Source organism: Saccopteryx bilineata, chromosome 3, assembly GCF_036850765.1.
Source record: "Saccopteryx bilineata isolate mSacBil1 chromosome 3, mSacBil1_pri_phased_curated, whole genome shotgun sequence".
Classification (NCBI taxonomy): Eukaryota; Metazoa; Chordata; class Mammalia; order Chiroptera; family Emballonuridae; genus Saccopteryx; species Saccopteryx bilineata.
The window spans coordinates 293,917,391-293,930,517 of record NC_089492.1 but is presented as its reverse complement, the minus strand read 5'-3'; the positions used below and the strand labels follow the sequence as shown (position 1 = coordinate 293,930,517).

At 43.8% G+C, this 13,127-nt stretch overlaps 1 protein-coding gene and 1 pseudogene across 1 annotated transcript in view; both read right to left on the bottom strand.

Annotated features, from left to right (window-relative positions):
* Positions 1–3,178, bottom strand: part of LOC136331804 (zinc finger protein 211-like) — a 29,430-nt gene extending 26,252 nt beyond the window's left edge. The window contains exon 1 of the mRNA XM_066270847.1: positions 2,889–3,178. Within this exon, the coding sequence (XP_066126944.1) occupies positions 2,889–2,921 (33 nt within the window). The 5' untranslated portion in view covers positions 2,922–3,178. The remainder of the gene's footprint in view (positions 1–2,888) is intronic.
* The window catches only part of LOC136331808 (zinc finger protein 3-like), a 56,455-nt pseudogene that overhangs the window by 31,457 nt on the left and 11,871 nt on the right, over positions 1–13,127 (bottom strand).

Below are 13,127 nucleotides of genomic sequence, written 5' to 3'. Positions count from 1 at the left end.
GAACTGAATGACGAGATAACCTGGAAATGTTTTCTTTGAATATATGTACCCTGATTTATTGAAGTCACCCCATTAAAATAAAAATTTATTTATATATAAAAAAAAGGGTGGAGACGTGTGCAACCAGGGATGGATATTTCTCAGAGATGAAATTGCCTTACCAAAAGGACAGGCTGAAACTCTCCTTTCTGATATCCACCATTCCTTACACATAGGGCCAAAAGCTCTCTATCAGTTCTTACAACCACTCTTTTTCTTCCCAGGCCTTCAGCAGACTATCAAAAAGGTAGACGCAGCATGCACTGTCTGTTCCAAAGCCTCTACACAAGGGGGTCTCCGCCCCCCGCTTCCCTACTCATCAGCTGAGGGGGCATGTGCCAGGCCAAGACTGGCAGACTGACTTCACTCATATGACCCGTCACAAAAAACTCCACTATTTCTTAAGTTTTGTTGACACCTTTCCAGGATGGATAGAAGCCTTTTCTACCTCTCAAGAGATGGCAGACACCATTGCCTCCATTCTCATTGAAAACATCATCCCGCAGTTTGGACTGCCGACTACCATCCAGTCAGACAATGGCCTGGCCTTCACAGCCCAAATAGTCCAGCAGGTTGCCACATCTCTCAACATTACCTGGAAGCTCCACATACCCTATCACTCTCAATCGTCGGGTAAGGTGGAAAGAGCCCATGGCATCCTGGAGAGTCAGCCAACCAAACTTTCCATTGAGACCAGGCTCTCCTGGCCAAACCTCCTCCCCCTGGCACTCACCAGATCAGGCAACCCTGCAAAACCCCACTGGACTCAGCCCCTTTGAGCTGGTTTACGGTAGACCACTCCTAATCAATTACAACTTACCTGTCAAGCCCCCTCCTCTTGCCACATACCTCCCCTTTCTGTCTTTACTTCACCATCTTCTCGGGGAACATGCGGACCAGACCCTTCCTCCCATAGGGGGTCCAGATGAAACACACCTGATGGTCCCCCTCCAACCAGGACAGAGAGTTCTTCTAAGGGAGCTCCAGCCTGGCTCCCTAAAGCCCAAGTGGACGGGACCCCATACGGTAATACTGACTACTCCTACTGCAGCTAAACTCCTAGGGCAAACACCTTGGTATCATGTCTCTTGCCTCAAACTTGCTCCCATACAGGATTGCTGGGAGTCAGAACCACTGGGCCTTACTCGTCTGCAGCTCACCAAAAGATTGGGCCATGCAGACCCTCCAGTTGCTCCTGTCCCTCCCACCAGGAACCTGCCACCAGAGTGAGCTGAAGCGGGGAGCAATGCTGTTCAGTAAGACTGGCCTGATAAAAGAAGCTTCAATCTCAACTGTCTGCAAGAAAAATTAAGCAAAAAACTCTCCTACAACCTGCTTAACTCCTAATGGCAGCCACCTATGCTTACCTGGGCTGCCCCTATCCTACCTAAATCTTCTAATTATCAGTGTATAACTCATATTTGCCTCTCTTTTTAAAAATTCTTATAGAACCTCACCAGCAAAGTTTCTCAACTCATAGCCAAATGGATGTTCCTCCTGACACCCCTCAAAACCACTGCTTTCCAATCTCCCCTTCCCCACGGCGTCCCTAATCAGCAGAAAGTAGCCAGATGAATAAGCGGCGCCCCTAATTAACAAAAAAGTTCAGAATGTAAGATATGTGAATAATGGGGGAAGGTCACGTGAGGAACCTGGGAACTTGGCTAGGACCACCCACAACCAAGGGCACCAAAAGAAACTTCCCAGGAGTCCTTGGGAAAAAAAGTGACTGTCAGCCAGTGATATTAGCCCAACTTCCCTATAGGACCCCTTTAAATTTGTCCACGCGGTCTCTCCATGGGCGATTTTCTTGACCTCCATCTTCCGGGCCAGTGAATCTCAGAAACACTCTGTGCTAAATAAAGCCTTTACTATTCCACACTTGGTGGCTAAGCCCCTTCCTTCCTTCTTGGCGGGGAAAAATACCTTACAATCCACATCCAAGTTCCTCATTGAATTCAGGTGCACAGTAAAGAAAAAGTGGAGACCGAGGATGGTGGACCATTCTGTTTATTGGAGTCTCCCCAAGACAGGAAAGCCACGAGAAAGCCAAGGGAAAATCAGAAACCTGCTTTCCTCGGAGGGCACGGGATCAGGTGTAGGAGGAAGTGACCCCACGGATAACAGTCACTCAGATAACGTAATAATGGAAGGAGAATTTATTAAAGCCAGCGGAGGAGGTAGGGCTTGTAGCTCGAAAACACGAACTCCCTAAGTTGATTTTCTCACAGGTTATATATATACTTTTACAATATCTAAGCAATGGGCATGTGATTTCTTTGTTTAAGGTTTCCCAGGACTCAAGGAGAGGACAGGGAAAGATTTGGTGGCGTCAATAAAGGGGAAAGGGTTTCAAGATCACTGGCCATAGTTAAATACAGATCGTGCAATTCTTGTTTTGTGTAGTAAGTGACTCTTAAGCACTCCTTGAGAGAAATATGGGATGTAGCTGATTTATCACTGCCTGACTCGGTTACCTTTGCTGGGTCCTTTCTTTTGTATTTTATTCATTTCTTCCTTCTCAGGTAAGAGGAGGCCGGCCCCTCCTTCCTCACAGGGAAGAAAAAGAAATCCTGCCGCACCTTCCAGTGGTGGGGGCAGAATCTTTCTTCCTCTTCTGTTCTTTTCTCTCAAAACTTGCTGGTGCAAAACCCTCTCCTCCTGCACACATTAGCAAAAACAATGGCGCTTCTCAAGCAGGAATGCAACACGCAATTTGCGATCAGCTGCCCTGCTCTGCGGGCCACCACAAACGAGGCAGCCCAGTGCCATTTTTAAACAATAAAAGTGAGCAAGGTAAATAAGCATAAGGTTTACAAACTCAGATGCCCAGCATCACACTCACTCACCTCAGCCGAGCGCCTCAGGGCGGCCGTGGCCATCGCCCTTCGACTCTTCGGAGTCCGGAGAGCAAGGGTGCGACGGGCGAGGAGGTGGCTCAATGCACGTTGTCCCGGTCCGGCCCTGGAGCAGGTCGTTGGGCTGAGTCGCGGAGACTCACACTCCCGTCTGTGCAGGAACGGACCACGATTCTTGAATCTAGCGTTTTCCTTCCCCACGTTATCCAACGCGACTAAACGTTTCAGAATCGATGACTGATCTTGAGAGTCGACCAAACACCAGCAAGAAGAACCACGGAAGTCCCACCCCTAATTTCTGTGCAAGAGCGAAAACACCGTTTGCTCGTTCTTCTCTGGCGTACTTTGCGGTCGACGGCGCAGCGCCTTCTGGGTAATGCTGTTTCTGCAATTCAAGGCGGGCATTCTTTCTTCTTACAGCTGAGGCCAGGACACCCCCAAGTGTATTGCGGGAAATTCAAAAGTACCTGTCCAAAGACAATGGCCGGAATGCCTGACCAGGCGGTTGGACAGTGGATAGAGCGCTGGACTGGGACACTGAGAACACAGGTTTGAAACCCCAACATCGCCAGCTTGAGTGCTGGCTGATCTGGTTTGAGCAAGGGTCATTTGTCCCGCTATAGCCTTCCAGTCAAGGCACATATGAGAAAGAAAGGAATGAACAACTAAAGTCCTGCTTCCAGCCTGGTTCTCAGTTTCTGGCCTGCCCAGTGTAGATATTGGGGCATGAACCCCAAATATACACCAAAAATATCAAGTGCTTTTTTATGCACTTTAGTAGAGGTAATAATTTTTTTAAGTGAGAAGGGGAGAGAATAGTATAGACTCCCACATGTGCCCCTACTGGGATCCACCCAGCAACCTCCATCTGGGGCTATTTCTCAAATTCATTGAGCAATCCTCAGTGCCTGGGGCTGACACTTGAACAAACTGAGGCATTGGCTGCAAGAGGGAAAGAGAGAGGAGAAGAGAAGCCGATGGTCATTTTTTAATGTGTGCTGTGATGAGGAATCAAACCAGGGATGCTCATACTCCAGGCTGATGCTGTATTTATTCATTGAGTCAACTGGCCAGGGCCTATTTCTAGGACACGGTTATGTGTGGCGTGCATGTGTGACTTACTTTAGCAGATGTTCTTGCATGTCTTTCTTCAGGATCTGCTCTTTATGATGTCAGGCACCTGCCTGTTTCTTGTTTATCAGGCCATTTGGCACGTGGCCTCTTCAAGCAGAATGTCACTGTGGGAAGTTGATTTAAAAACCCTAACATTATGTGCACTGCCTCAGTTGGGCCCACTATGCAAACTTAATGGCACAAAACACAAGCTAATAGAAATCTCAGCTCTGCATATTCAGCAATGTGGCTAGAGACAACCTATATTTGATCTGAGGCCTCTGCCTCTAGTTTATTACACACAATGGGGAACATGTTGACAACATCAAAGAAATGCAATTATGAGCATTCCTGAGACATGCAGGTTTTGTTCCAGTGTAACCAAGTGAATAATGGCAATAAAACTGGTCATACTAATCTGTTGGTTCCCCAGTGCATATAAAATTTATGTTCACATGCTACAGAATTAAAATCTACCTAGCATGCCTAAGGATTATGTCAAATATAATAATGTTCATACTTTAATTTAAATACTTATTTCTAAAATTGAAAACCATCATCTGAGCCTTCATTGAATTATAATCATGTTGCAGGTGGAGGGTCTTACCTTCATGTTTATGAAAACGTGTTATCTGTAAAGGTCAACTGAGCAAATCTCAATCAAGCAATGTGCCAAACCAGGTGGTGGCACAGTGGATAGAAAGTAGGACTGGGATGTGGAGGACCCAGGTTTGAGACCCTGAGGTTGCCAGCTTGAGTACAAGCTCATGTGGCTTGAGAAAAAAAATCTCACCAGCTTGGACTCAAGGTCCCTGGCATGAGCAAGGGGTTACTTGGTCTGCTGAAGGTCCGTGGTCAAGGCACATATGAGAAAGCAATCAATGAACAACTAAGGTGTCACAACAAAAAACTGATGATTGCCTGACCTGTGGTGGCGCAGTGGGTAAAAGCGTCGACCTGGAAATGCTGAGGTCGCTGGTTCGAAGCCCTGGGCTTGCTCAAAGAGTGTGCCAGGAGAGTCAGGGTCTTACCCAGTGAGGACATAAGTGCAAAGTTCTCCAGCATCACATCCAGGTACAGGTATCTCTGAGCCTCATCAAGGAGGCACCATTCTTCCCTGGAGAAGTACAGGGCAACATCCTCAAAAGTCACACCAACCTGCCAGAGGTAATAAAAAGGAATCCAGAACAGTGTGTTTGAGACCCCACAGTCATACTACATATAAATCTTACCCACATGTCTAACCAGGTAGTGGAGCAGTGGATAGAGCACGCACCTAAGACACACACCACCCAGAATGGAAACCCCAGGGTTGCTGGCTTGAGCACAGGCCCATCCACCTTGAGCGTGGGGTCACCGGCTTGAGGGTGAGATCATAGACATGAACCCATGGTCACTGGCTTGAGCCCAAAGGTCGCTGGCTTGAACAAGGGATCACTCACTCTGCGGTAGCTCCCCAGTCATCCATAACACTACCCTACTGCACAAAGAGCTACAACTTCTGTGTCTCCATCAAGAACACTTCCCAAATATCCAGGCCTCTCTGTTCAGCTGCCAACTTGATGTCTCCACTCACTGTTCTTTCAAATTTATAAAACTGTTCACAAGAACAATATCTTATAATATTCACAAAAATATTAAATTTACTTCTCCAGTCCAGCTGATCCATTCTCCAAAGTTCTGGCTGCTAAACCAAAACCTTGGGTCATCCTAAACTCCTATTTTCTTCCACAGCTGCAAATCTAAAGCACTACTAGGTTCTCCTTCTAAAAACTGAACCAATAGTTTGACTGGTGCTGGCACAGTGTGTAGACTGTCATTGATTAGGGACACTGAGATGCCAGTTTTGAAACTCTGAAGTAACCAGCTTGAGCGCTAGCTCATCTGGCTTGAGCACAGGCTCACTAACTTTAGGGCAGGATCCTGGCTTGGACATGGTATCATTGACATGATCTTATGGTAATTGGATTGAAGCACAAAGGCACTGGTTCAGCCCCAGTTCGCTAGCTTGAGCAAGGGGTCACTGGCTCTCTTGGCACATCCCAGCCAAGAGACATATATAAGAAGTGATAAAAAAAAAAAAAAACAACTAAAGTCCTGCAACAATGAGTTGACCCTTCACATCTCTCTCCCTTCCTCTCTCCCTCTGATTCTCTCTGTATAAATAAATAAATAAATAAATAGGGAGATAAAAACAATAATTTAACGTTTCTTTCTACCTCCCTGGCCACAACTCTAGTCAAGAAGCACTGCTTTGGATTACAACATTCACCTAGTCCTGGACTCCCTGTCACCTCTCTTTACCCACAATCTGTCTACACTATGCAGGTACAGGAAGCCTCTTAAACTGATGAGAGATTAACTTCATCCAGTTCAAAGTCCCCATTATCTCCACAGCAGAAGACTAAATTATCATTGGGCCATTTTCAGGTCAGATTTTTGATTCCAGAATCCTTGTTTTAAATACAAAGAATGAAGACCTGTGCTACCTACTTTCAGCTCTGTTGCTCTTCCAAGCATTCCCACATGCAGGTGTTGCTCCCTGAATAACCTTCCATAACCAATTGTATTTGCTGCCTGGTAGACCAAAGGAATATGGGCGGGCCATATACTAAACCAGAGAATTTCTGCGGAAGCCTGTATAACAGAGCTTGGAGGCTAAAAATATACAGAATGACTGAAATTAAAACTTTTATGGTACGTAGTCATGTCCTAAGCCAGTATCTTCCCTGAAAATAGTATAATTTTACCTTAACTGAGGCTGTCTATTGTCCTTTTGATAACAGAGCTATGGAATGCCAGGATAATTTCCTTTTCCCTGATCCCTCATGAGACAAACACTGTGACAGAGGAAAGACCACAAAACTCCTTACTGTTATTTTAATGTTAAGTAACTGTTAACTAACATATACCCCCCAGTGTGAAAGAAGTATGTATTTTCACTTGTTATAGAACTCATAGATTTTCCTGTTTTGCTTTGTTCCCCCTCCATTATCTATCACCAGTGTATTTAAGGTAAACCTTGTATGACTTCCTACTTTGATTCTGATAAAATATGTATCAAAATTGCCATTTTCTGGAGTATTTTCTCACAATGTTGATATTTGCTTTTCTGGTAATTGTAGTCCCTATGGCTCAAATAAACATTTTTATAAATTTGATACACTTTTGAAAATTTCTTATTTTGACACCAGAAACGGAAGCATCCAGATGTTACCTCTGGCCAGCATTTAAAAAATGAGGATTCAACGTATCCTGAGGGTCCCCATATTCAAGAGCTGAATAAATGCCTAGGGAAGAGTCTGGAAACACTTTAAGGTAGTGTTACCACCAGGAAGAAACTGTGACATGCTGTCCTTTCTTTTCTATTTTACAGAGTTGTTACAGTAAACATGAAATCAAGTTAATATAAAATGTAAAAAGGAAAGTGATTTAGGTGTAACCAGCTTATGCCATTCTGAGAGAACTTCATATTTTAACTGAGTACCAATACCATGTGGGAATTAGATTAACTATATTTTACATGAGCCCCCTAATTAAGGCCTAATTACCAAGGTGTAACTGGGTTACTCTTTTTTTCTGGTAACTTCATCTGTCAAACTTGTAAAGCCAATATGTGACTTATGTTTGAGGTATGATAATGCAACTCAGTGACTTGAGCTGTGGCCAAACCAGATATGAGTAGCGAGGGTGAAGATCAAGTCAGTTTCCTGAGACACCAACTCAAACTCCACATGGCCCATGACAACCATTTGGGAACTGCCACAAAGCTCTGTGCCTCTCCAAGAGAGTTCTTTCAGGGCCCCACTGAAGTGAGGACCTAGGCTTAGCTGTCCACTAGTCTTAACCATGAATAAATTAAAATCTATGGTATTTGGCTTACTATGAGTGTCTTTATGTATTCAATTGACTTCTAATTACTTTTATTTTACATCATGTACTACCTAACTAACCCACCTATAAATTAAGTATAACCAACTAAATATTGATAGTTTTAGCAAGGCAAGATTGGGTTTTCAATTTTAGATCTTGTAGGAAGTCACATACAACCACACTTTACTCCAGGTAAGCAGGTCCCTTTCTATCCTGGACCAGCCCTGAAGTCTGGTGACCTCCTCTGTGATGCATTCTCAGTGCTGCCTCTCACCAGCTCTGTGACCTTGCACAAGGACACCTCTTCCTGGGTCTCACTGTCCTTACTTCCCCATTCCAGTCCGTTCACTCTCTCAGCAGGATTTAAACAGTTAAGGCATAACTCAGGTTCTTATCCTCTTCGTTCACAACCTTCCATGGCTCCAAGGACTCTCAGAATGAGGTACAATCCTCAGCCTCTCAGTGACGACGTGACTGCACCGCAGACTGTTTCATGCAGACAGAGAGGAATCTCAGTCTTCCGGGTCTCTCCCGGGTCCACGCTCCCTCAGCTTGTCACCTCTCCCAGCCCTGTCACACCAGGTGTCACCCACGAGTGCCTCATGATCCGGGATGCCGGGGCTTGGGCTGCAGGACGTGACCACCCCCGCACCAGGTTCGGGATTCGAAAGGGTGAGGCTCGGGGGACGCGCTGACCTGAGCCAGGTACCTCAGCATGGCCTCAGCCATCGCACTCTGAAGGTGTGGCGGGAGCGGCGGGTGGGGTGGTGGCTCAGGCCCGCGGTCGGTCGCTGTCCTGCCCAGGTGCGGGTCACTCGGGGGTCCACACGGAACCTCACTAGCTTTGGATACTCCACTTTTTTGCCTTTTGCGTCCAATACCACCATCACTGGTAACTCCTGACGCGGTGACACTCCATTAAGAAGAGGAAGTGACCTGACCAGGTGGTGGCACAGGGGAAAGAGCGTCGGACTGGGACAGGGAAGACCCAGGTTCGAGTCCCGAGGTCGCCAGCTTGAGCGCGGGCTCATGTTGTTTGAGCAAGGCTCACCAGCTTGGACTCAAGGTCTCTGGCTCGAGCAAGGGTTACTTGGTCTGCTGAAGGTCCGCGATCAAGGCACATATGAGAAAAGAATCAATGAACAACTAAGGTGTCCCAACGAAAAACTAATGATAGATGCTTCTCATTTCTCTCCGTTCCCATCTGTCTGTCTCTATCTATCCCTCTCTCATTCTGTCTCTGAAAAAAAAAAAAAAAAAAAGGAAATAAAGGGATGTAAAGCATCGGAAGTCCCGCCCTTTACTACGGCCAACCCTATATGAGCATTCTGGGGAGTGTAGTTCCTACAGTACTACCGTCCTGAAAATGAGCATTCTGAGTAATATCATTCCTACAGTAGTACACAACTGGAAATGAGTATTCTGGGTAATGTAGTACTTAAAGTCAAAAGATTCTCTAATTCCTTAGCCTGCTACAGGATTGGATTTGGGGAAATGTTTCAGTGGTGGGATTCAACTAATTTAACTACTAGTTCTCTACCCTAATGAATGTTTTCAGTATTAGAAAACTAAAGAAAAGGTAGTTTATTATTTCATGCATTTAATACTGAAATGAGAACAATAAAAGAGGTACACAAAACTAGATTGTTATGTTTCAAAATATTAATGAAAAAATATTAAAGAATACCTGACAAAAGTACAATAAAACTGTTAAGATATTTACATATTGCTTCCTTTTTTTTTTCCCCTTGCAACAGAGAGAAACAGAGAATGGGAAAGATAGGTACAGAAAGACAGGAAGAGAGATGAGAAGCATCAAATTTCATTGTGGTACCTTATTGTTCATTCATTGCTTTCTCATATGTGCTTTGACCAATGGCCTCCAACAGAGCTCATGAACCCTTTCTCAGTTCAGCAGACTTGTACTCAAGCCAGCGACCTTGGGCTTTAAACCATTGACCATGGAGTCATATCTATGATCTCACACTCAAGCCAGCAACTATGCACACAAACTGATGAGCCTACGCTCAAGCCAAACCTTGGGGATTTTAATCTGGGTCCTCTCTCTCCTCTGCTCTGTCCACTGTGCCTCTGCCTGGTCAGTCTCTCTATTGCTTCTTTTTTTAAAAATTTATTTATTGATTTTACAGAGAGAGGAGGGGAGAGAAGAAGAAGTATCAAGACATAGTTGCTTCACTTTAATTGTTCATTGACTGCTTGTTGCATGTGCCTTGACCAGGCAAGCCCAGGATTTTGAACCAGCGACCTCAGCATTCCAAGTCAACACTTTATCCACCATGCCACCACAGGTCAGCTTATATTGCTTCTTGATTGACATCTGCACTTGCAATTTTTTTCACCTATGGATGGAATAAACATTTCTACAAGCACGTAGAATATTCTATTGCACAGATGAACATAAAAAAAAGAGTAAGGAAAGTAAATTTGTGATTTTCACATAGGTTGGCTTCCCAGGCACCCACCTTAGAGAGAAGCCTGATTACAAGTGATATTTTAACATCAGTTTCCCCAAACTCAACAAAAATTAGATTTTGGTTCTGCTGAACTGGTGCAAACCTGCTGAGTCTGACCACTGCATATTCCCCGAGAATACATTCAGACTACTAAGTGTAGTCTAGCACCACTGGTAGAAGTGATTTCTAGGGCATAGTTGTCACTGGTGCTCCCGTGCGGCTTCCCTTGCCTGCTGGTGTTGCCTTTCTTTCTTCAGGATGTGCTTTTTCTGACTGCAAGGCATTCTGTTTCATGTCAAATAGGCCATCTGCCATCAGGAGTTTTCAGCAGAATGTCATTGGAACAGGTCGCTGAAGTTGTTCATGCTATCTATCCTGCTTCAGTTTAGACCCTTATGCAAAGTTAATATCACAAAACAGACACGAATACTTAAGGTCATCTGCCTCTGATGATATCAAAAGTCTCAGCTCTGCTTGTGCCAGAGTGGCTAGGATCAAGCTGGATTTGAACAGATGCTTCTGCCTCTAATCTTCTTTAAACAATGAAGAACATGTTGAGGACATGAAAGACTGCAATTACAGGTATTCCAGAGACAATGCTTGTTGGGTCTCAGACTAATCAAGGGAATATGCCAGTAACGATAATCACATTAATTTGTAATTTCCTAGAGTATATAAAATTTATGTGTATAACCTATATTAGCATAGTGTATTAAATGTGATATAAAATTATATCAAAAAGTAGTAATGTACAAGCCCTGGCAAGTTGGCTCAGTGGTAGAGTGTTGGCCCAGCATGTAGATATTACATGTTTAATTGCCAGTCAGGGCATACAGGAGAAGTACCCATCTGTTTTTCTAGCTTTCCCCCTTTCCTTTCTCTTCATCTCTCTCTACCCTTCCTGCAGTCAAAGCTCCATCGGAGCAAACTCAGCCTGAACGCTGAGGATGGACCCATGGCCTTCACCTCAGGAGCTAGAATGGCTCCGGTTGCAACAGAGCAATGTCCCAGATGGCAGAGCATCACCCCTTAGTGGGAATATCTGGTGAATCCTGGTCAGGTGCATACTGGAGTCTGTCTTTCTGCCCCCCTGTTTCTCACTTCAGAAAAATACAAAAGGAATAATAGTAATGTACATATATTAACTTCAAATTACTTTATTAGAACTGGGATGGTTAGATCAATCAGTTAAGGGCATTGCCTCTAAATAAAAAGGTTATGGGTCCGATCTCCAGTCAGGACACACATGGGATACAACCAAAGAATGTGAAACTGAGTGGAACAAATGTTTTCCTCTCCCTGCTTCCTCTCTCAGAGCATAGAGGTTGCTGATTTGACTCCCTGGTCAGTGCACATACAGGAGCAGCTTACTGTTTCTGTCTCTCCCAGCTTCTCACTCAAAATAAAAATAAATAAATAATAATGTATTGTCTAAAAACAAAACAAACCATCATCTGTACCTTTCTTGGGATTCAATGTATTTGTAGATGGGCAGTCTTGTCTAAATGTTTTAGAAAATGCACTTATCGGTGAAGTTCTATAAAGTGCTTCACAATCAAGCAAAGTATGACTACACTAGACAAGCTGGGAAATTTTACTAAACAAGTCATCTAGTTACATGATCATACATATAATAAATATAACACAGAAATGTAGCACAATTTCTTTTCTTTCTTTTTCTTTAAGTGAGATGAGGTGAGATAGTGCAACAGACTCACACATACGCCGAACTGGTATCCACCTGGCAACCCCATCTGAGGGCAATGCTCACATCAACTGAACTATTTTTAGTGTCTAAGTTTGAGGCTCTAGCCAATGAGCTATCCTCAGCACCTAGGGCCATTCTTGGACTCACTGGCTGAAGGAGAGAAACAGGGAGACAATGGGGAGAGGGTAGACAATAGAGCACATGGTCACTTCTCCTGTGTGTCCTGGCAGGAATTGAACCTGGGACATCTGCATGCTGGTTCAATGCTCTATTTATTGTGCCAACTGTCCAAAGCCACAAACTTTATAAATAATAATATCAGGATGCATAGCATAAGCATAAATGAGAGTGTATTTAATAATAATTCAAATATCAATTAAGAGAAATAACTTTTTAAAAAACTGAAGGAATTAAATGCTGGCAAAGTTATTGGTATTTTGATCATATGAAAATACTTTTGTGTTTCACTTGTGTTGGTGCACTGGATTACGTGATGACCTGTAATGCAGAGGACCCCAGTTCAAAATCACATGATCTCCAGCTAGACTGTAGTCTTGCTAAGTTGAGCACGGGGTCACTGCCTTAAGCCCAGGTTTTTTGCCTTAAACAAGGGGTAACTGGGTTGGCTTGAGCACCCTCACTCCAAGGCAAGGTACATACATAAATAACTAAAAATGAAGCAACTATGAATTGATTCCTCTCACTCTCTCTCCTCCAGCCTCTCTGCAATCCTTTCTCTTTCCCTCTTTCTAATCAATAAATTAAAAATGTGTTTGTAATTATCATAAGGAAAGGTAACTTGTGACTTACACACAGATTTAAACATTTACAGGTGAAATGATGATATGTATGGCATTGTCAAAGCAATAATATTAGAAATACAATCACAAATCACATTTACAGCAATTTAAAAAGTACCATATTTCCCCATGTATAAGATGCTCCCTTGTATAAGATGAACCATAACTTTAGGGCCCAAAATTTTCCAAAAAAAATGTATTACATAAAGTTATTGAAGTCAAGTTGCATTCATCATAAAATTCAAACAACCCTTCATCACTG